The 23751-nt window shown below is 48.6% G+C and overlaps 1 protein-coding gene across 5 annotated transcripts in view; it reads right to left on the bottom strand.

The window, feature by feature from the left end:
- HIP1 (huntingtin interacting protein 1) overlaps positions 1 to 23751 on the bottom strand; it is a 138914-nt gene that overhangs the window by 39471 nt on the left and 75692 nt on the right. For all 5 annotated transcript variants that reach the window (XM_037054785.1, XM_037054782.1, XM_037054784.1 and 2 more), the window contains exons 2-4: positions 7924 to 7987; positions 3959 to 4101; positions 3649 to 3705 (exon numbers count right to left, since the gene is read on the bottom strand). In XM_037054785.1, the coding sequence (XP_036910680.1) occupies positions 3649 to 3705; positions 3959 to 4101; positions 7924 to 7987 (264 nt within the window). The remainder of the gene's footprint in view (positions 1 to 3648; positions 3706 to 3958; positions 4102 to 7923; positions 7988 to 23751) is intronic.

A 23751-nucleotide genomic window follows, 5' to 3' on the forward strand; every position in this document is an offset into this window, starting at 1 on the left:
CTCTTAGGCAAATGGGAGAGATAGATTACGTAGGAAAAAAGACCTAAAGGAATTCTATTTTGGCTGACAAGGCAGGCTAGCTTCCTGGGTTGACCTTCCCACTGAAGACTGACAATATTGGGGAAATATTTTTTTAAATTCTGATTTTAAAATCAATGAATTAACAAGAGAGAAAGGAATCCTCAGGCCTGAGACTGAGCAAATACAGATTCCTGGAGAGTAAATGGAATACCGGGATAATGGAGCTGGGGGAAAGGGGATTTGCCAGACCAGGTGCACCCGAGCCTTGATCTTCTGGGCCTCCGGGGCCAGGCGGTGAACGGAGGCAGGGCTCCGGTCTGCTCAAGTTGAAGATCTAGCGGAGGAGCCAAAAGGCTGCCTCCTTGGTTCTGGAGAATGGCACATCTGTACCCTTACACTGAAGGGGTCCTCCCTGAGGACTACAAAGAAAATCTGCTGCCTCAGACCACTGTCGTGATCAGAGGGAGGAAAAAAATTGGACCCACGGACTAGTTGTCAAGGGGCTCTGCCTTTAATTGGAAAAACCTTAAGCTGAGATTTTAGAGTGATCCCCACGGAAGCAAATGCAAGTTCTCTCTGGAGGAACCTGCCTTCATTAGACTTCAAAAAATTCTCACAAATAAAATGACAAGAAAAATGAGCAGCTCACAGTAAGAAATACCTAAGCACAGAAAAAACTACATAGCATGAGCAAAATTTAACAAAAGCAACAGATGCCAGAAACAGATCTCTTAAGGGCTTTAGATAATGGAAGCATAAAAGATGATATATGAAGTCACTATGTGTAATATGTCTAAATAAATAAGAGACCATTCAAAAATACATGCGGGGCACAAGATATGATAAAGAATGCAGCCCTGGCTGGTGTGGCTCAATGGATTGAACACTGGCCAGCAAACTAAAAGGTCGCAGGTTTGCTTCCCAGCGCATGTCTAGGTTTCAGGCTGAGTCCCCAGTTGGAGTGTGTGAAAGGCAACTGATTGATGTATCTCTTCCACATCCATGTTTCTTTCCCTCTCTCTCCCTCCCTTCCCCTCTCTCTAAAAATAAATAAATAAAATCCTAAAAAAGAAAAACAGGAATGCCACTCAGACTAGAGCCAGCTGAAGAGGTAACAAGTAAAGAAAGCCAGATCTGATAACATTAACACAGAATGAAGCAGAGAGACAAAGGGGTAGGAAAAAAATGAAACAGTGTTTTAAGGTGAGAGCGTGAATAAAGTGGGAAAGCCTGACACACTCCCAGCCAAAGCGTCAGAGGAAGAGACGGACCAGAGGTGCGGAGACCATATTGGAAGAGACGATGAGAACTTTTCATAGCTAATGAAAGATACTAACCCGCAGGTCTAAGGAGTCCAGAGGAGCCCACCCAGACATGCACTGAGACCTTTAAAGCGGCCAGATATAAAAACACAGACCAGCTTCCCAGAGGCGCGGCTGAGTCTGACTGCAGACTGCATTGACATGAAAGCTGAAAGTCAGTGGAAGGCAAGCATGAATGGTACCTTCCACGTGAGGACAGAAAATAACTGTCACACCAAGATTCTAAATGCAGAGAAAATATGTTCCATGAATGAGGGTGAAATAAAGACATTCTCAAACAACTAAAAACGGCTGTTGGCCGCCGACAGACTTTTTCACTAAAGGAAGTTGTAAAGGAAATTGTTCAGGCAGAGAGAAAGTTATCTCAGATGGAAGTTACGAGATGTAAGAAGAAAGGAAACACACAGAATAAAACAATTAAAATAAAATATTGGGTTGGCCAAAACGTTCGTTTGGTTTTTCTACACAACGGCTCTAGCAGCGTGCATCGTTGTGTTAAATTTCATTCAGAACAATTTTGTTCGGTTGCATCGTGACAGCTGTCATACCAGCGTGCACTAAAAAAAAGAAACTTATCAAAAATGGTGAATTTTCATGCAGCCATTTTAATATTAAATAAGCAACATTTTGGGCATATTATTCCAGGAAAAAAAAACACAACTGAAACACAAGAAAAGATTTATGCAGTGTATGGAGAAGGTGCTGTGATTGACTGAATATGTCAAAAATGGTTTCCAAGGTTCTTGGTACTATTATTTTGGCCAAATAATTCTTTGCTGTGGGGCTGTCTGATGCATTGGAAGATGTTTAGCAGCACCTCTGACCTCTACTCACTAGAAGCCAATAGCGGGAGAAAGTCAACATACTCAAAATATCCAAGTCAATAAAGTTATTGTTGAAAATGAAAACTGTGTTTTCCATTTTATGAAAAAAGCTATACAGACTTTTTGGCCAACCCAGTATATTATAGGGTTGAAAAAGAACAAATGACCAAGAGTAAATACATGGCAGGAACACGTAAGTTGAGAAGGAGCGGAGTTAACACGTTCTTCGGTCACTGTGTTACACGGGAAACTGAGAGAGACACGAACTTCAGACCTCGGCAAACTAAACAGGCATTTCGTCATTATTAGACAATATACCAAAAAATAAAGATTGTTTTACTCTCCCAACTGGCCACTATAGAATGGAATGAGAAAAAAGAATCAATCCAACAGAAGACACGATGAGAGACACCGAAACAGACGGAAAAGGGGCACAAACAGACGGAGACGGCAATCTACACGTATCACACGTTAGAGTAAGTGTACATGGAGCACACACACAGCTGAAAGACAAAGACCACTGTCTTTACCAAATCAACACCCAAATCCAAATAACTGCTATTTACAAGTGATATTTTTAAGACATACGGATGTAGAAAAGCCAAAAATAAAAGGATGGAAAAAGACATACCAGGCAAATTCTAACAACAAAGAGAGAGACCTGAGCACCACGTGTCTAGGGACACAACAGAAAGCTCTCCAGTATCCAGCGGGGAGGTCTGGGGACACTGTCAGCCTTGTTCCGTTGAACCAGCCTTGTGACTGGGCAACGCCGCTTCCCTCTCTGGGCCTGGAGCCCTCACCTGCAACGGCAGACTGGACCACACAGCTGCTGACATGTTGTGAGTGCACAGATGCAGGTAAGAGTTTGAAGGAAAGGGCTAGCGCAGTCCCCCACCAGTGAGGGCAAAGGGACACAGCGGAATCAACCTGGCAGTGCCTTCAAAATGCAGATCACCTCCCTCCCGCCCATACACACTCAATTGGGTGTCAGAATCTAGAGGCATTCTGGTGTGCGCGTAAAAACACTCTTTCCGATCGATTCTGATGTTGTCACCTACCTCTCAGCCTAGGGCACTGAGAATCCCGACACAGAAAAGAAAAGGTCCCGGCACTGAGAAGTGGGAATGCTGGTTCTCAGCGTACGGTGACCCCAGCAGGACCAGTCTAAATGAGAGGTGGGGGAACTGTGGCTGTGTCACTGCTGAGGGAACCCCAGTGTCAGGAGAACGCTGTGACAGGGTGCCACTGGCAGAAGCAGCTCCCAGGTCCTAGACCTTCTCTAAAGCTTCCAGGGACCCCAGGGAAGACTGTGGGTATCATGGTACTATTTGAGGTCACCCCTGCCCCCTCCCTGATGCTGAGAGAAATCCTAAACAAGTTGAAAGAGATGAGTGTGTTCCATTCCTAGTCTGTATCCTGTGGCCTCTGGGGAAGACTAAAGAGGCCCAAGTAGCCCTCGTGCACATCTCCAAACTCACCCACATCCTGCTCATGTCACTCAATTCGTTTTTGTACCTCAGAGAGTCCTTCAGGACCTGGGGAGGAAAGAGAACAGCCTATGAGAGGAGAGGACACAGGTGACGGTAAAGCATGGGTCTCGGGGGGGATGGAGAGGCTGCTCAGAGGCAGACAACCCCACTTTTAACCAGTAACCAAAAGGCCAGGGAAAGGGGGCAGCTGCTGCCCTCAGTGCAGGAGTGGACAGTGGTCTCTGTGGCCCAGGCAATGACGTGTTCCCCACATGGGTCTCTGGCCCTCTGGCCACCCCTGGTAGCTCAAGGAACTCACGTTTGCATGTCCATCTCGGAGGAGTTTGTGGAACACGTGGCAGAACTTCCAGCAGAGCACGGCGTTGCTGGACAGGGGCAGCCGGTTGACGACAGACCAAAAGGTCTGCGCCCCTTTCTCATGGTGGGTGCCCAGTATGCAAGGTGAGGGAGGGTCATGGAAAACAAGGGCACTGGCCCTGCCTTGGGCAACCAGACAATCCTCGAGGTCAAGCCTACAACAGGCTTCTGTGGAGGGCTGTGTAATTGTTTGGAGCAGTAGCCCTACCTGGGAGGGGACACTGCTTACAACTAAGATACCACAGATCTGTACATTTATTGGGCAATTTTTTGACAGATGGCAATGAAGTGTCTCATTTCAATCAAATACATTTTGTTAGATCATTTCTCCAGGGACGGAAATGTATCTTGGGAGGGATGTCGTCTTCTAGCTTGCACAGGGCTCTCTGGGCCAGCAGGGGCCCGGGTGCGCCTTTTGAAGGGAGAATGTGGTCGGTAGCACCTGCCTCCTCTCCACTGGGCACTCTGCTCTTTTGCTGAATGCAGCAGGCTTCGTGTAAAATGCCTTTTCCCTAAATTTAAAATGACTCTGATACCCTGACTCTTCTGTAAATCTTCCCGGCCTTGTTCAAGGGTGCTTTCATCTCCTACCAATCTGAACTCCCTGTATGTGGAATCCTGGGGCCATTCCTCCCCAGATTTGACTCCAAATGGCACCCACACTACCCAGGGACCACCTGCCACAGTATGTGCGGAATAACTGCCCACCTGGCCTCACGTGCCTCTAGGTCAGCACTCCAGACCTCTGCCAACAGTGAAGCCTCTGGGGCGAGGAGAGGGTGCCCACATTTCTGTCGTCACTGTCTGTTTAAACAGGCCTCACACACTGAGGAACTGGGCATCATCAACCCCAAGGGCAGCTCTTCGCTTCCAACATGAAGTTCTTTACCGAGGCTCACGGTGCCATTTAGGGCAGAAAGGCTTGCCTCGGGCCACAAACTATGACTCACCCAGACACACGTTGCTTTTCTTCTGAGCTAGAAGATACCACGAAGTTCCTTCCCTAGCCTGAAATCTGCATTTTGAGAGGGGTGGGCTTGAACACAGACTTTTGGGTCTGGGAGCTGAAATCAGCTCTTGGTCTAGCATTTCTGAAACAGCTTGTTTTCACCTAAAACACAGCCCCTTGGACTAGAAAAGAGCCAAGAGGAGAGACGGTAGCAACCCCGTCTCTCCCAACCCCGTGCGATGACTTCTCTCTCGCACTGACGGGAGTTACTCCACCCGGGGGCAGGTTGCCAGAACAGAAGCGGGAGCTGGTGTGGAGCTAGCTGCTCTCTGACCTGGAGAGAGGCAAGAAGACTTTTCTGTCCTTCTCTGACTGGATAAGCATTTTAACGTCCCTATTCTGTGTCAGGCACCGTAGAAGTTTAGCACACAGGGGTATAAAGGAAAATAAGACTCAGTCTCCTCTAGAAGTGGTGGGAGCTAGGGAGTCCACCTGTTCACCGGTTAGGTGCCTGGGATAAGTGGATGTCTGACAGCATTTCTGAAGTCTAAGGCATTAGGGTGATCTATGCTCTTGAAAAGAACAAAGAATAAATGTTTTGTGATAGTCACTAGCTAAGCTTCACAACTCTACTGTAAGGAGTGATCTTTTCAGCATTTATCTACCACTGAAAAATTGAGTATCAGCCCTTGTTGATGTAGCTCCGTGGATTGAGTGCAGGTCTGTGAACCAAAGGGTCGCAGGTTCAATTCCCTGTCAGGGCACATGCCTGGGTTGTGGGCCAGGTCCCCAGTAAGGGGCACATGAAAGGCAACTACACATTGATCTTCCTTTCCCTCTCTTTCTCCCTCACTTACCCTCTCCCTAATAAATAAATAAATAAGTAAGTAAAATTTTTTTTTAAAAAAGAGAGAGGCACAGAATATTAAGAGCTGGAATATGAGACCTTTGAAATCTTCTTCAACCAACTCTCTCATCTGATGGACAAGAGAACTAAGGCTCACGGGGGCCTCACGGGTCCACAGGGAGCCAGAGAGCTCCAGAGGCAGGGTCCTGGACCCTTCCCCACAGACTCCTTCTTTGCCCCAGGTGGCCTCCTGGTCCTCTCTGTGCCAATCCCCCATCTGGAGGAGCACACTGGCCTATGACAACTGTCTCTCTCCTACCTCATATCTTGCTTCAGACTGATCACAAATCCTTAGCAGGTAATGGTAAGAATTAGGACTAGGTAATTCTGAGAAAAATCAAATGGGGTTTCCTTGGTTTGGCTTTTTGATGCAATAAAGCAAAGGGACTATGTCTTTCTGGGAATGAAGGGGCCAGGTTGAACTGGCTTGCTGTCGGGTAGGCTTCTGGGGTGCCAGGGAGAGGCTCAGTAGCCCCCACCCCACAGCAAAGCTCTGATTCCATACAAAGCATCTTCCCACTAAAGACAAGCTGCTTTCCCTCCTCTGAAGCACAGCACCTGCTGTGAGCAACATTTCCTGAGGGCCTGCCAGCTCTGGGCATATAACCTAGGGGGTGGCCTGCGGGGGCTGAGGTGGGATGGCACCAGGACAAACTGTTCAGGACCGACTGGCTGTGGTTCGGCCACCAGGAGGAGCCCAGGCAAGAAGGAGCTGCCCGTCCCAGGTGGAAGCCCAGCCTACAGTTGCCCTGACAGGTGTCCTGCTCCGCCCCTGGTGCACACACAGACAAAGGCTCAACCCCACTGGCAGCCTCTCCTTTGACTTTGGGGGACTCTATACCCCAGGGGCAGATCCCCAGGGGTCCCCCAGCCACAGTGCTGCTTGCCCTTCTCTCCAAAGCCACAGACCCATGATAGAGCTCAGCTGGGGCACTGCCAACTCAGCACTGAACCCTTCTGGTCACTGGTTCCCTAAGCCTCCTTGAGGTCCCCCGTCTTCTCCCCTTCTGAGTTAGGGGGAACTCTGTGTTGGCTTAAGGCCAACCACGGAAGCTGAGCCCTTTGTTTGTTTGTTCTTTTTTCCAAATAGTTTAATTTTTGTTCAAGCAGTTTTCTCTTTTACTCCTATCCAGCCCACCCCCTCGGTGCTCCTCACCTCCCTCCCATTTCCACCCCCCTTAGTTGTTGTCCATGTGTCCTTTATACTAGTTCCTGTAAACCCTTCCCCTTTTCCCCCCAAAATTCCCTCCCCTCTCCCCTCTAGTTGCTGTCCCCCTGTTCTCTATTTCAGTATCTTTGTTTTTATTTTGCTTGCTTGTTTGTTTTGTTGCTAGCTTCCCATTAAAGGAGAGATCATATGGTATTTGTCTTTCACCACCTGGCTTATTTCACTCAGCAGAATGCTTTCCAGGGAGACCTTTGTTTTGTTTTGTGCTCAGAGAAGAGAAGATCATCGTGTCCCCAAAGGGGTGGTCCGTGTGGCCCTATGGGCCCTCCACTAAGTGCAGGACCTGGAGTGATTTTGCAGCCCAGGTGAAAACCCTCGGTAGCCCTGGCAGGCTGGCTCCCTTGGTTGGAGCATGGTCCTGTACACCAAAAAAAGACTGCGGGTTCGATTCCCAGTGGGGAATATACAGGAGGCAACCGATTAATGTTTTTCTCCTTCTCTCTCCCTAAAATCAATAAACATATCCTTGAGTGAGGATTTTTAAAAAAAATAAAAGAAAAAAGAAAATCCCTCTGATGTCCGGAGAAAGCATCTCCAAAGAAAGAACTTGGCGGTCTGGGGAAGTGGAAATCCTAGGAGGGGACTGGGATCTTTGGTAAGCTCGAAGGACTGGGCTAGACGGCCCCTCTGACGCCTTCCGCCCAATGGGCCTTGGTCTCTGGGGCCAGCTGCTGCCAACTGCCACTGCTGCACTCTGCGGGGGCCTGGCCTGCGTGGGGGTTTCCCCTTCCTGCAGCTGAAAAAGGACACTTCACCCTGACCTCAGTCCCCACAATTTGAACCCCCTCAGGGCTGGTCTTCAAGCAACATCCAAAAGGATATTTCTGGCGTGTTTTTCCTTTACAGCCACTTCCTGCGTATTAATGGCCTTATTGATGCTGACAGTCTGCAAAACAAGAGGGAGGGGAAGGGAAAGGGAGGATGATGAATAAGCTTCAGAGAGTGGCCGAGACCCTCCCAGAGGCCCCACCCCTTTCTCTCCCTCCAGTGACTTCTCTGCCCCTCTGCCCCACTGTCCCAGTGCTTGGCCCCCAGCGGGGGGCAGAGGTGGGCAGTGCTCCCAGGCCAGCTGGCCCAGACTGTCCTGAGGCAGTGGGCTGTGCTGCCTGGCATTGGCTGTGCCCAGCTGCTGCGCCCGCCCGCCACTCTTCACTTGGCACAACAACGTGGCAATTAAAGCCTGCACAAAGGGATGCTTTTTCATCCCCCAGGGAAACATTATTTCTCTGGGAGGAGGAGGAAGAAGCGCTGAGATCAGGGAGTGACTGTGGCCCAAAGACCATCCAGCCACCCCTCGCACCACCAGAACCTTCCGCAGAGCCCTCCCTGGCCGGCCCAGGTTGCTCCGGTCTCGTTTTCCCACTCCCGGGCACTTTCCAGCGCCTAACCAAATTCCCTTTTATTTCCGTACTTCCATCAAAGGACATTAAAAATATGTACTCCTTTACAGTTATTTTAAAAAGCAGAACTCTTTAATTTAGCAAAGCACATATACATACGAATAGAACTGATAGAAACACACACAGGATCACATCACACAGGCTGTTTTTGTGAGTACAGGTTTGTCCTGTATGCGCTCTGCTTTGCTTCCCTTCCATAGACATCGCTGTACCCCAACCCACATTAATAACCTGTTATGCACCCCCCCAACACACTCACCGCCACACACTGAAGGGGTAAATTTTGCCATGGTTCTACCAAAACCAAACTGTCACATACAGACTTTTTTACATTGTTTTTCTCACTTGAAAATATCTCATGAAAAATTCACCAAGTGGAATGGCAAAACTCTAGTTCATTCTTTAAAAAGACAACATCATATTCACAGTGCGGGTGGATGTGGTTTATACAAGCTTTCTCATGTTGGAAGGCAATTTATTTTCAGTTTTTTAATCACTGTAAACTATTTTAGTAAACATTATTTTATATACATATTCTTATTAATTGATGTTTTTATTTCCAAGGGATAGAGTTTTAGAAGTGAGATTACTAGGTCAAATTTTTTTTTAAATTTATCTTTAGAGGGGAAGGGAAGGAGAGAGGGAGAGAAACATCAATGTATGGTTGCCACTCATGCGTCCCCTGCCGGGAACTGGCCTGCAACCCAGGCATGTGCTCTGACTGGGAATCGAACCGCAGTCTTGTGGTTTGTAGGCCAGCGCTAAATCCACTGAGCTACACCAGCCAGGGCTAATTTTTTTTTAAACTTTTCATTATGGAAAAGTCCAAACACAGATAAGTATGAAGACTAATATAATAGGCCTTCATATCATAAGGCCCCAGAACCGACCGTCACAAACTTTTAGACAAACATGCTTCTTTATGGACGAGGGGTTGTGAAGATTTTTTGTGTAAATATTTTAGGCACTGCAGGTTCAACTCTGCTGCTGTAGCACACAAGCAGCCTCAGCGATACTAAAAAAAACAAAAACCGTAACTGAATGAGTGTGGCTGTGTTCCAGTAAAACTTTATTTAAAACCCAGGTGGTGGTCTGGCTTTGGCTGTGCCTGTAGTGTGTTGACCCTTGCTTTAAACTATCAGCCACTGACACCCTTGACCCCTGGATTATCTGAAGTAAATTCCCAGCTGTTACGTCATTTTCACAGGATATATTCGGTATGACTCTCTAAGGAAAAAGGACTCTTTAAAAATATTATAAATCACACTGAAAATTTTAAGGACAATTCCGTAATAACATCAAATGGTTGTTGCTCACATTTCCCTATTGTATCACAACAAAAAAGCTTTCTTGCAGTCCCTCTAATTAGGATGCAAATAAGGGTGCCATCTTGCCTTCTAAAAAGGCGCTAACAGTTCATCTTTCCACTGACAATTATAAAAGCATCCCCCCCAACAATGGGGGTTATCATCTCTAGTCGTTTGTTGGTCTCATGGGTATGACATGTGATCACTACTTTAATTTGCATTTTTCTGGTTTTGTATGTTATGATTGTTGATTGCCTTACATAGTTAATCGTGTCTATCTTTTATAACTTGTTTATTTAAGGTTTCTTCTACTCCTGGCAGACTCTTATATTTTCTTCTAAGTGTTTCATTGTTTGTTTTTTCATATTTGAGCCTTTATCTGGAAAAAATACATACATACATAGGTACATGTACTTGCGATGAGGTTTGTCCAGAAAAAGTCCAGCCACTGTTAATATGAGAACAATCTGCACAATATCACTGTAACCTGGCAGCCAAGGAGAGTGGACTGGAATGTGCACGCATGAGCAATGACGACTTCACTGTACTAGTCAGTGGGGGCGGTCAATGCTGCTGAGTGAGCAGAGCTACTTTGTGGCCAGTATATTCAAAGTGACTGAATGAGTGAGTAGAGCAATGAATCTGCATCAAATTTTGTGTGAAGCTTGAACATTCCTCCACAGAACCTATTCGGATGATTCAGAAGGCCGCAGCTACAGGCAACTGGTGATTGGCAGCTTCATCACGACAACGTACCTGCTCATGCATCACATCTCATGCAGAGTTTTTCGGTGAAACGTCAAATTCCAGGTGACAAAGTCACCCAGATGATTCAGCCCCACAACAGCCCAGAATTAGTACCCTGTGACTTCTGGCTTTTCCTGAAACTAAAATCACCTTTGAAAGTGAAGAGATTTCAAATTGTCAATGAGATTCAGGAAAATATGATAGGGCAGCTGATGGCGATTGGGAGAACCATGTGAGATCCCAAGGTGTCTACTTTGAAGGGGACTAAGGTGTCATTGTTCTGTGTACAGTGTTTCTTATATCTTCTTCAGTAAATGTCTCTAGTTTTTAAATTACATGGTTGGATACTTTCTGAACAGACCTCATATGTGTGTATATATAGTATAAAATAAGTTATTTCTGGGCTTTACTGAGATATGTTTTTATACCTGGTTTGCAGAATGTTTGGAAGTGTTAAGCCCACTTTGCCACATGTTTTTTTCTCCCTACCAGATTCAAGTCTATAACAGCACAAGCTCTGTCATGGGTTGAATTGTGTCCCTGTCCCTAAAAAGATATGTTCGAGTCCAAATCTCCCAGTGCCAGTGAATATGATCTCATTTGAAAACAGGGCTTCTGCAGGTATAACTGGTTAAGATGAGGTCATACTGGGTTAGGGTGGGCCCTAAATCCAATATGATTGATGTCCTCATAAGAAGAGCATGTGAATACAAAATAATACTGAACACAAACTTTTACTGTAAAGTGAAATAATAGTAATTTTGGAAAAGGCCATGTGAAGATGGAGGCAGAGGTCTGAGTGACGTCTTTACAAGTCAAGGAACACCAAGGAGGACTGCAACCACCAGAAGCTAGGAGAGGCATGGAAGGATGCTTCCCGGAGCCTTCAGAGGGGGCGTGGCCTTGTTTCCACTGATTTTGGACTTCCGGCCTCCATAACCGTGAGAGAACACGTCTTTGTTGTTTTAAACCGCCTGATTTGTGGTGACTTGTTAGGGCAGCCCCAGGAGACCAACACGGCATCCTTTTCCCATGAGGCTGGGTCCTCCTGCAGATGAGGAGAGTGCAGAGGCTTCCTTCCCTCCTCCCTCTAGCACCCGATCCGGGCTCTGCGGAGAAGGAATCTCATGTGAGAGATGCCACAGGAGAGAGGTAAGTAGTTTATTCCCCACATGTCTCTCAGTGAAGCAGTTCATGTGTCCTACGGAGGCCGAGAGCTTCCAGTTTTCTCTTAACAAACCCTTACTTGGACCCTGTTCCTCAGCATCAGCTTCCAGGCCCATCCCAGGCCATTCGCTTTCCTTCAGATTTCCTCAGGTACTTATGGCAGTTCAAACGATGTGCCTCCTGGCTGCAGATGCAGCTCTAGGCAGTCACCACCTCTGCTGAGCCCTTAAAGGTCGCCTGCACTCCATAAGAAATGGTAAGGGACATAAACATGTAAAATGACAAGAGACCCAAATCTGCTAAGGTGCTGAACTGGACATGGTCAAGTTCTAGTGGGGCTGGCAGAGACACTAGTACAGGCAGAGAGGAAGAAGAGAAAACCCATGTTGGTGGAATATTCTAGAAACCAGGTCAGAGCCTTGAGGGAGGACCTGTGATGGGTGGAATTGACATTTATTCCACAAATATTTGTTTACATTGATCAACCCAAGTGCCCAAGCTTGTGGTCATTTTGGCCTTGCTTGCAACAACAACAACAAAATAATCCTGAACATTTCTTTAAACAGTAGAACACCCTGACATTGTATCTAAAGGTTCTGTGTGTGTGTGGCTGTAAATTAGAAGTGATCTGTGCTCTTAATGATTAAGGAAGGACAAACCCCTTGAAATGGTGATGGTGCTCAGGAAAGACTTCTCAGAGGAAGGGAGGAATAACTTGTCCCCTGCAATTTACCTACTTCTTTTGTTTGTGCTGCATGCAAACTCGGGGGGTGCTTAGGGGCACACATAGAGGCTAAGCTACTTGCCCAAGGTCATACTATTCACTTCCAACTTGGCCAACTGGATCTGCAAGCAGAGCCCTGAACCATGGACGGGCTTGCAGGTGCTGGGGATGGGTCAGGGACAGGGAGGACAGGCTCCAGATTGGGACAGGCTACAGCCAAGATTGCTTTATCCAGCAAAACTTTCATTTAGAATGGAAGGACAGATGAAGTGCTTCTCAGATAAGGTCAAGTTCAAGGAGTTCATCATCACCAAGCCCTTATTATATGAAATGCTAAAGGGACTTATATAAGAAAAAGAAGATGAAAAATATGAACAGTGAAAGGACAGCAAACACACAGTTATTAACAACCACACCTAAAACAAAAGCAAACCAAGAGGACAGCTAGATCAGGAGTGGAACCATAGAAATGAAGAACACATGGAGGGTTAGAAACAGGGGGGTGGGAGGAGGAGAAGGGGGGAGAAGGCACAGAAAATAGCATAGATGGTAGGTAGAAAATAGGGGGGAGGGCAAGAATAGTGGGGGAAATATAGAGTCTAAAGAAATTGAGACACGTGGTTATAAACTAAGGGGGGGAGAATAGTGGGGGAGGGAGTGTGCGGGTGGAGGGGAATGAAGGAGGGGAATAGAACAACTGTAATGGTATAATCAATAAAATATATTTAAATTAAAAAAACCCAAAATGGTAGAAGTGAAAATGTTAAGAACCCTCTATGAGGTAGGAGCTCCCATTCACAGGGGACACAGCAGAAGGGCGCATCCAAGGTGCTGCGGAAGTTTTGAACCCACACGAGTGGGTTCTAGAATAGAAGCAGGGCACGGAGGCATCGTGAGCAAAGGACAATGAGGCCAGCAGGACCTGGGGTGAGAAACGGTCATTTGAAAAAGAATGAGGAAATGACCCAGCAGTGGCAGCAGTTGTAACCATCAAGGTAACGTGCAGCTGATGAGCGCTTACTCCCAGGCTCTGTGCTAATTATGCATTTTGTAGGAATTATCTCGTTAAGGTCTTATAACTCTACATCCTATGAGTAAGTGAGCGTCACTACTAATCAGCTCCATTTTACAAATACAGAAATCAAGGCTTAGAAAAGGGAACGATTTCCCCTGGGCCACTCCCCCGGCCAGTGTGGAGCTCGAACTGAGACAAGTGGTGTGGGCTGTGACTCGGGCACCAGCTCACGTCCCCACACTAGACACGGCCCTCCACTCCACACAAACAGAATCAGAACCTGAACGGTTTCCCACAGGCTGGGAAAATGGGTTAAACTTCACAAGATGCAATCCAGTAGGTGTAAGGGAAATTTCCCCCATTTAGGTCTAAACTCACTGGCACAGGGTAAAGAAGCCTCAAAACAGCACTTGTGAAAACAATTTAGGTGTTTGGCTGCTAACCCGATAGAAGCTACATTTTGATATGGCTGATCAAAACGCAAGTCTGATCTTACGAATTAAAAGGAGTATAGTGTTCAGAAGGTGGGGGAGTTCCAGTGCACTATGCGTATCAAGTCACAAGTAAAAACTGTATTTGGTTTTAGGCTTCTTAAAGGGAAACTGACAAACGAGACCACTTGGAAAAGAAAGTGACCTAGACTGGGATGGACCCAGGACCTGAAGAAAGCTTAGAGGAAATCAATCTTCTGAAGGTGGGCATGTGGGAAAGGATTGATGCCAGAGGATCAAACCTCAACTAGTCAGCACAACTACAGGCAGGCCATTTCTGGATAAACTTAAAGGTGCCCACGAAAGACTTCCCCATCATTAGAAGCATATAGGCCACAGGGGGCAAACACAAGGCCCCCTGGCCAAACCCGGCCCTCCACCTTGTTCTATCCCACCTGGCACCTTCACCAAGCTCTTCCTTAATTGTTAAGGAGTAGTTACATGTATACAGTCCCCAAATTACATTCGGCCCTTTGAAGGCAACCTGGAGGCTGATGTGGTCCCCGGTGACCATGAGTTTGACACCCCTGATTATAGGCAGAAGTGAGGCAACCTCTCCTCAGGGTTATTTCAGAAAAGACTGATTGGCTCAGGCTGGATTAGATGATTTCTAGGTCCCTTGCCATGTTTAGATTCTGCAAAGGCCCTCAGACGACAGAGGGCTTTGGATATCAGGGCAGGAAATTGTGACCTGATGGATACTAGGGAGCCACAAAAGGCTCTTGAGCAGGGAAGGGTCTTAATACAAATACCCTCCATCCTCCTAGGTTTGAGGAGTTGCTGCTTCAGTGCCCCGATGAAAGAAGTGTGGAACAACTTCTGTGTGGACATTCAGAGTCCCCAGCCCAAGTTCAGGATGCTAACAAAGCCTAAGACTGGGCTACGCAACAAAGTTTCCTCCCAAACCAACAGATACAAGCCATCCGCAAGTCCTGCCTGCCCTTGTCAGGACTTCCCCAGACGCCTTTCTTGCATCTCGGGCAGGCTCACAGGAACACCCACTTACTGCAGCCACCGTGTCCAAAGTTCTCCAACCAACACCTCCCCAAGCAGAGCCCCCAGGGAGCAGCGTCCAGCCTGCGACGGCAGGCCCGCTGCCCGGTTTCTGTGGCAAGGCTTTCTGGGCTCAGAGGCAGGGCTGAACCTCAGCATTCTGGGCTCGTAGAGGGAAGCTGTGGGTCCTCCGGGGCCCTTGAAATGCCAGGCACAGGGGCGTTTCCAGGGCAGAAATTCCGGGCTACAGCGAGTTTCCTATTCTTATGTAACACTTGGTGCCTGGGATCCCACCCTGTGGGACAGGCTCTTCCACATCCTTCTTCCTTCAAATCCCTGCCTGTCTTCCCAGCACAGACCAAATGTCACCTTCCTTTGGACTTGCCAGGCTACCCTGGCCAGTAACCATCGTTTCTTCTTTTTTCTTGAATTCCTATTTCTCTTCATGAGTTTGACACTTAGTATGTTACATTGTCTCACCTCAGAGCAAAATCCTGAGGGCAAGGACACTGCCTTCTTCCCTTGAGGGCCCACAGTTGCTAAGGCAGGGGATGGAGTCTTAATAAATCATTCAAGACTGCCTGCTCCCCCACCCTGTGGAGTACCAGGTACATGCTTCATGGTCTCTTGAGAAAATTTGTTTCCTCTCTCCCTTCCCAGACTCTCTCTGAAGAAAATAATTGGGTTCTGAACTGGGCAAAGCCTGGGGGGCCCAGCCAGGGCAGAGGGTGGAAGTTCAGGGCTCAATTTCTCACCTCCGGTCGAGGTTAGAGAACATCCTCTGAGAATAGGCTGTTTTTCCAGATTTCCCTGGAGTCACACAGGACCCAAGACCACGCAGTGTCCCCCTGAAAGAGCAGCATTGTACACCACTTCCTGACCCAGCTGGCCCTTGTGTCCCAGGCTGGTTCCGGAGAGCCAATTATCAGCAGGCACCGCAGGAAGGGTGGCTTTCGCCCAGCCTCCCTGCCCCCCATCTCCATCCTCTGCTCCCTCAGCCAGGCTGCAGCCAAGCCTTCCTTGCTGCTGCAGGGAGCAGGGCCTGGGCCTGGCCTGTGGGGGCCAGCCGGGCACTGTCCGCTCACGCACACAGCTCTTGGCAGAGGCCCGGCACTTGGGCTGCCGGGCCTGAGCTGGCTTGCAAAGGCCCCTTGGGGACAAAGACTCCACAGCAGGGGCAAGAGCAAATGATGGGCCCGAGTTGGGGCGCCAGGTCCTGGGGCAAAGGATGGAGGGACCTGCAGCCCAGACCAAGTCAAGGAACATCCGAGACCACGCAGGGCAGAGGGGGAAGAAGAAAGATAGAAGGGAGACGAAAGAAATGAAAAGAGCAGGCCAAAGGGGGCTTTTCTCAGCATAGGCGTGAGTGGCTACTACCAATGGCCTCGGAAATGACGGCCCGCCAAGGGGGCTGAGCGCTGGGAGCCAGCATCGCTGTTCGCGTTCCTCACCTCCTCAGGTTTGGAAGCTTGAGGTAAACGGGTAAGGGAGATGGTCCCGTGAACACCTGCAGTTTGGTCTAGGCTCTCCTCCCGCCACCCCAGCCTGCATTCCTGCAAAGGCTTCCAGAGGCCACGAGGCAGGCTCGGTCAACACGGGGCTGAAAGGGTCATTTTCCCAAGGCCCAGTCCTGAGATGCAGGGGAGAAAAGGACCCTCTGGGGAGCCAACTCTGACTGGGGAGGAACAAGGACGGCACCGAGGGCGGGCGAGGTGAGATTCGGGGAGAGGTGAATGCAAAAGGCTGTCACAGCACGTCATGGCAAATGTGGGCACAGCTTAATTTCATGACTGGGATCCCAAACCTGGGTCAGGATGACAGAGTTCAGAAGCAAGTCGAGATTCATGGGCTTCAGGGGAAGGGACAAACGAGGCACAAAACTGGGAGACGTGGTGCCCAACAGCAAATCTTTGTAATTCTTCTCTTCATCAGAAATAATAGTAACAGAGCAGTCGTGGTGGGTGTCGATGGGTTAGTGGCAGCAGCAGCAGCAGAGCCTCTGCCTCCGACTGGCCACTGAACTCAGGCATTTGCTTCTGGTCCTCCCTTTGGCCCCGGAGGGCAGGGATCAACCCCTATTCTCTGAGTTGAGTTGCCCAAAGCAGCACAGGGAGCAGCAGGTGGAGCCAGGGTTCCAACCCAGGGCCCTGTCCTCACCCCGAGCTGCCTTCAGTACCCCCAGCAGTCGGACACACTAGCCAACGCCACCCACCCTCTGCCTTGCTTTCTAACTGTGATGCTGGGCCCCAGATCTCCATCTACTAATATTCCCTCCTTAGGGATCTCAACCAGGCCCACGGTTTGAATGAGTAACTTCTTCTAGCACGCCCACACACCCAGTTAATCCTCCCCCATTCTCCCTAGAATCCATCCTTGACTGCGGCCTTTGCCTCAGTGCTCCCATCCAACCCACCGGTGATACTGTCCTTTCCATCCCCAAACCCTGTGCTTCTCTTCATCTCTGCCTCCACTCAAGCCCAAACCACTACTGTGTCCCCAGTGGACCACAGGAACGGCCTTCCAAACGGACTGGGACTCCGCCAGCTGCTCTCCACCCAGCAGTCAGAGTGATCTTTATAAGCCACCCATGAGGTCACACCACCTGCTCCGAGCCCCCACCACATTCTCCCTCCTCCTCATTCTGCCCAACCACTCGGGCTGCCTCTTTTTTAATTCTGTCTCTGATGCTCCTTAGGCCTTGAAGAGTCTTTTCTCCCATTCTTTGCTAGATTATCCTCCTCCTCCAAGCTGTTCGAATGCCACCTCCCGGGCAGCCTCTCTGCTCTAGAGCACCTCTCTGTCCCGTGCCCTGCACGATCTCCATCACGACTCACACACACCCTGGTTGTTCCTGGGGAGGCCCTCATCACACCCTGAAACTCCCTTGCTTGTCCATGTGCTCATTTTCGGTCTCCCACGAGGCAGTGAGCTTCGTGAGGGCAGGGCCGAGTTCCTGCGCACACTGTGCCTGGCACGCGATGGGCAGGGACAAAGAAGGGCCTGCTCTGCTCAGTCCTCTCCGAGCAGACGTGGTACCTTGTCTGCTCCACTCTCCTGTCTCTCTTGGCCTTCCTCAAGTCACATTTCTTTCCCTTCCAACTGAAAAATCTTACTGATGTTGAAGTGTAAGCTACCCTAACTGATGCTATCCAGCTACTGTTTTTCTTTTTTTAAATTATTTTATTGTTGTTCAATTAGTTTTCAGCATTCACCCCCCGACTTCCCCCCACCCCAGCCACACCCACCTCCCTCCCTTGCTTCTACCCCCTCACCTTGGTTTTGTCCATGTGCCCTTTACAGTAGTTCCTGTAAACCCTTCCTCCCTCCCACCTCCCCTCTGGCTGCTGTCAGATGGTTCTTAATTTCAGTGCCTCTGTTTATATTTTGCTTGCTTTTTCTCTTTTGTTGATTAGGTTCTAGTTAAAGGTGAGATCATATGGCATTTGTCCCTCACTGCTGGCTTATTAGCATAACCCAGCTACTGTTTTTACACGTCTTTTATACCTAGCAGTCTCCATATAATTAGATACTTTGACTTATCTGCATGTTTTTATAAAAGGTATTTGCTCTGAACTGAATTGTGTGCCCCTCAAATTGACAGGTTGAAGCCCTATCCCCAATGTGACTGTATTTGGCAATGGGGCCTTTGGGAGGTGGTACTTAGGGTTAGGATCCGATGAGGTCACGAGGATGGAGAGATTGGTGCCCTTATAAAAAGAGACACCAGAAAGTGTCCTTTTCTTCACAAGGAGGTGGCTGTCCAAAATTCCAAACAGAGCCCTTACTGGGGATATGAATTCACTAGCACCTTGACCTTGGACTTTTCGGCCTCCACAGCTGTGAAAACTGAATTCCTGTTGTTTCAGCCACCCAGCCTAAGGTATTTTATTACAGAAGCCCGAACAGACTAAGATGGTATCTGTGTGGCTTACCCGCTTCATAAGCTGGGGACTAGTGAGGTCAGGATCCCATCTCCCACCCCCCTTCCACTCTAGAGCCCCCAGCCATCCTCTGGCTTCTGCATAGGTGGTCATTAGCCGAACTGTCTGGGTCGCACTGAGTTCAAAGCGTTCGGCAAAAAGAAAGGCACTATACCGCAGTCTGACAATCTGGAGAAGACAGAATGAGAAAGCCGAGAAGATTAAAAAATGCCAGTCACTTCTGCAACCAGCAAGGCGCATAATCCTGTGTGGGGAGGAGGGTGGTCAGGACAGTGAAGCACCTGGAACCGCTGGAGAAGTACGAATGTTCAATGGAAAACACTGGTGGGAGTGACCAAAGTGCCCGTCTGCACAGAACGGCGGACACACAAAACATAGTGCACTCACAGCGCAACGCTGTTCAGGCTGCAGGAAAGGAGCTTCTGACACACGCCACAACATGGATGGACCCTGGGGACATTACTCGAAGTGAAGTTAGATACAAAAGGACGTGCACTATTTGTTTCCACTTACACAAGACACCTAGAATGGTCAAACTCACAGAGACAGAGGGAGAACGGTGAGTACCAGGAGCAGGGAGTTGGGGGGTGGAGAGCCATTGTTTAATGGGCGCAGAGCCTCAGTTTAGGAAAATGAAAAAGCCCTGGGGATGGGCGGGGGTGACTGATTACACAAACAATGTGAGTGTACTAAATGCCACTTAGAAGTGGTAAGACGGTGAATTTTATGGTATGTATATTTTACCACACCCACACACAAAAAGGAGTAAGGAACCGGTATGTGTGACAACATGGATAAAGCTGAAAAATATAACGCTAAGTGAAAGAAGCTAGATTCAAAAGGATACACACTATGCAATTCCATTTATATGGCATTCTGGAGCAGTCAGGCCAGTGAGGATAAAAGAAACAGATCAGTGGTTTCCAGAGTGAGGGCAATGGAGGGGTGGCTGACTACAAAGGGGCAGAGGGAATTTTGGGGGGTGATGGACCTACTTTGAATTTTGACTGCAATTGTATGTGACTTTCAAGATTCACAGAACTGTACACTAACACTGGGCAACAGATAGACGTTCAGTCATCAGAGGAGTGTTAACACAGACAGTTTTTAGGACCCCCCCCCCCAACCCTACGATCCCACAGTTCTGGGAGGAAGGGAGAGAACTGGAAGGAGCCTGAGAAAAAGCAGCTGGCAAGGCTGCAGGGGGACCCTGCGGGGGTGGGAGTGACCTCTCTGAGTGAAGGTGTTTCAGCTTAGAGCCCAGGTGGCACACACAAGGCCCGCGGTCCAAATCCGGCCCCCACCTTGTTCTATCCGGCCTGGCACCTTGTTTCTGCCTGGTGGCAGCGCTGAGCTCTTGCTTAACTGTTACAGAGTAGTTACATTTCTACAGTCCTAAAATTACATCTGGCCCTTTGAAAGCAAGTTCGAGGCTGATGTGGCCCCCAGTGAAAATGAGACTTTAGAGGGAGACGTCAGCCGTGTCAGCCGTGTAGGCAGACGAGGACTGAGGATTATCCACTGCACATGGCAAGCACATCATGGGTGCCCTGGGAAGAGCTGCTCTAGGCGAACGCTGGAGGAGGCAGAAGGCTGTGCAGGGCGGGTAAGAGAGAGCAAGAGGCAAGGAGTGAGAGACAGACTGGACCAGAGTAGGTGTCTCCCTTTCCTTCCAGGGTCTGGGGCTCCGTGGTGGGACTCTTGGGACCGCGAACAGCTCCTTGTCTCCTTCCCTCCGGGACCTCCCACCGGTGTCCCCAGTTTGAACTGCCGCTCTGCAGCTGGTTCTCCCTCCCCAGGCAGGGTCAGAGAGACCAGGAGTGCAGACAGGCATGGGGTCTTTCCAGACTGGGAGCAGAGGGGCTGCAAAGACTGTGCCTTTTGCCAGAGATAAACACCCACCTATATTTCCTTCTGTGAAAATGATCCGGGATGCTCCTCAGTCCCCAGGAAAGCATTCTCCCTTACTGTTAAGAAGACCCTGTCCCACCTGCCCCCTCATTACTAGTCCTAAGGCTCTGCCTAGGAAAGTCAGGCCTCAGGCAGGCCTTTTGCAACATCCTCGCCTACCAGACGCACGGCTGGTCAACAAGAGTTGAAACCCTGTGCCATGTCTTTGACTAAACCTCCTCAACCCCCTCTCCTCCCCTCTACCATGTCCGCTGCCCCTCTCCACCACCCAGATTTTTAACTGTGAGGTTAGTTTCGTCTCTTCTCTGCCTGACTGACAGGTGGTCCTTGGGCACAGGAAGCACCCGCTCTCAGGCCCAGTGCCTGTCCCAGAGCCCTACTCCTGGGGTGTCTTCCTCTGTCGAGTGAGTGAGGCAGGAGGCACAGGCTATAGCCAGACAAGGCCTGCCCCTCCTGCCTCCCCAACATCCCTCAGATCTCTTCTTGTTCTATTGCTACAGCAAACATCCTCATCTTACTGCACGATGGGCCCTCTACTTCCAGTCCCCACCACAAATAAAGTTTATTAACTCGAAATAAAACAGCAAGAGTAACCTTCCTCGTGAGTCCTCCCAGCAGAGAAATCTAGAGTGGCTCCTGACCTTGTGAATTCCAAACCCTCCAATGTGCTGGGCTGGCCAAAAGGTTTGTTTGGTTTTTCCCTCTAAGATGGCTCCAGTGGCACTTAGTTGTTTTTAACTTCATTCAAAATAATTGTGTTAGATTGTATTGGGAAAGCTGTCATATCAAAAAAACACATCAAGAGTGGTGAATTTTTGTGCAGCCATTTTAATATTGATGATGGAAGGCAATATGCAACACTTTCAGCATATTATGCTTTATTATTTCAAGAAAGGTAAAATGCAATTGAAATGCAAAAAACAAAAGAAAGATCTGTGCAGTGTATGGAGGAGGCACTGTGACTGACTGGATGTATTAAAAGCGGTTTGTGAGGTTTCATGCTAGAGATCTCTCGCTGATGTGCGGTGGTTGCTGGGTTGACCAGTTGGATGGTGACAGCGATCAGGTTGAGACACGGAGAACAATTGACATTATACCACGTGGGAGATGGCTGACACACTCAGTGTCCAAATCAATAAAGTTACTGGTGAAAATGAAAAATGGGTCCTTTTTTTATGGAAACAACCATACGGACTTTTGGGCCAACCCAGTAGCTCCGGCAACACCCCTCTCAACCCGTCCTGGGTGTATCTCACTTCGGATGGTGGTCTTCACAGTACGGCAATCCAATTTTCATGGAATGCAGTTTATAAATAAATAGAGCCCCATTCTACACAAGGGGTGGCTATGGGAAGATACCTTATTTGATTGACTCTGGCAATTAATTTTGTGATTAATGTTAAACATTCTCAATATACACGTTTGGCTCATTCAAATGTGTAAATACCAGGTTTGCTTAAATAATAATGACAATAGCATTTCTCATTTTTGTTTAGCCCTGTATAATCTTCAAAGAGCTTTTACACGCACTGCCTTCCTGATGCTGAGACGGCCTCAGGAGGAAGGCAGCGCGCACTTTGCAGAGGAGCGAGAGGGCTCAGAGAGGCCCGCCACACGGCGGCCGGCACCCACCCTTCTCGTCAGGCACACCTGCTCCATTCACCTATTTTGGTGGCCACAACTGACCTCCCAGCCAAAGCCCACCTGTTTCCTAAACCTCTTCCCTGACCTCAATCAACCCACTGATTGTCTCAAAGGCAAATTTCTCTCTACCTTATACAATATCCAACCTGCCCTCCTACTAGATGCCACAATCTTTTGTGTAGTGAGAATGAAAAGGAGAACATTTTCAGAAAACCCAGAGTGGGTACATAGAGAAGATCCAACTGAAGGCCAAACAACCTCTAAACAAGTCAACCCTCTACTGTTGTTAAGAAAGCAGCTTCTAGTCACAGTTGTTCACACACATTCCACCAAACCCTTAGTCACAGTTGTGTTCTCTCGAGAGACCCATCCCAGTCTGAAGAAAAACAGAGATTGTGTGATGAGACTATGAAGCCCAAGTTCAGCACAGACACTCTGGACACAGGAACAAAGCTCCATCAGGCAGTGGCCACAGGACCTTCCTCTTATCCAAGATATCAGCAAGGTGAGGATGTCACTGAGAGCAGAATCTGAGCCCTGAGCTCCAGCCCCTAGACAAACCAGCCAGTCCTGGGTCAGTCTTGTGGTCGGATTCACATGGGCCACCTCAAAGCCTCACCAGTTCTGCAGAGGGCAGGCTCGGCTGCGGGCAGGGTGAGTAGGGCATGGCTGTCTCTTTGGTCAGTGGTTCTAAAACCTGGCTGTGCACGAACACCTGAGCTCCCAACCCTCTGCCCCAGCAGCTTTCCCACACCTGACAGATTCCTTTGCTCCGCCCCCAGGAGCATTCACCTGGTTTGGAAAGGGCCACAGCTCACGGCACGCTACCTCGGGCTGTGTTACGAACATTCTGTCAGAGTCCGAGAAAATAACTCAGCCACAGAAAAAGCAGGAATGTAGAGGAGAGTGAATGAGGGCAAAGAGAAAGGGAGCGGTAAGGACAGTGAATGAGGAAATACTAAGGAAAAATGAAAAACAAAGAGATTTTTCTCAGCTCGGACCGGCATATCTTGATATAAATAAATATAAATTTGGGGGTGGAGGGGTAGGAGTTGACACTGAAGATAAATTAGGAGGTTATTATTCACTTTATGAAAGAATCTGGCATCAGATTCCTTTAAATAGCAATCTCTGCTAGTACATTTAAAATAGGATTCCATTTACAGAAGTGTGATTTATACAAAACTACATCTGTTACATAGGCTTAGAAAAATAGCTCTCCTCCCGTGCAGGCTGCCTAACTATAGAGCTGGCCCGGGACAGATGGCCACCTATTTTCTCCTTAAAGACACCCCACCCCGCTCTCTGAC

This window comes from Sturnira hondurensis, unplaced genomic scaffold (genome assembly GCF_014824575.4).
Source record: "Sturnira hondurensis isolate 20B ecotype Veracruz unplaced genomic scaffold, ASM1482457v3 Scaffold0008380, whole genome shotgun sequence".
Classification (NCBI taxonomy): domain Eukaryota; kingdom Metazoa; phylum Chordata; class Mammalia; order Chiroptera; family Phyllostomidae; genus Sturnira; species Sturnira hondurensis.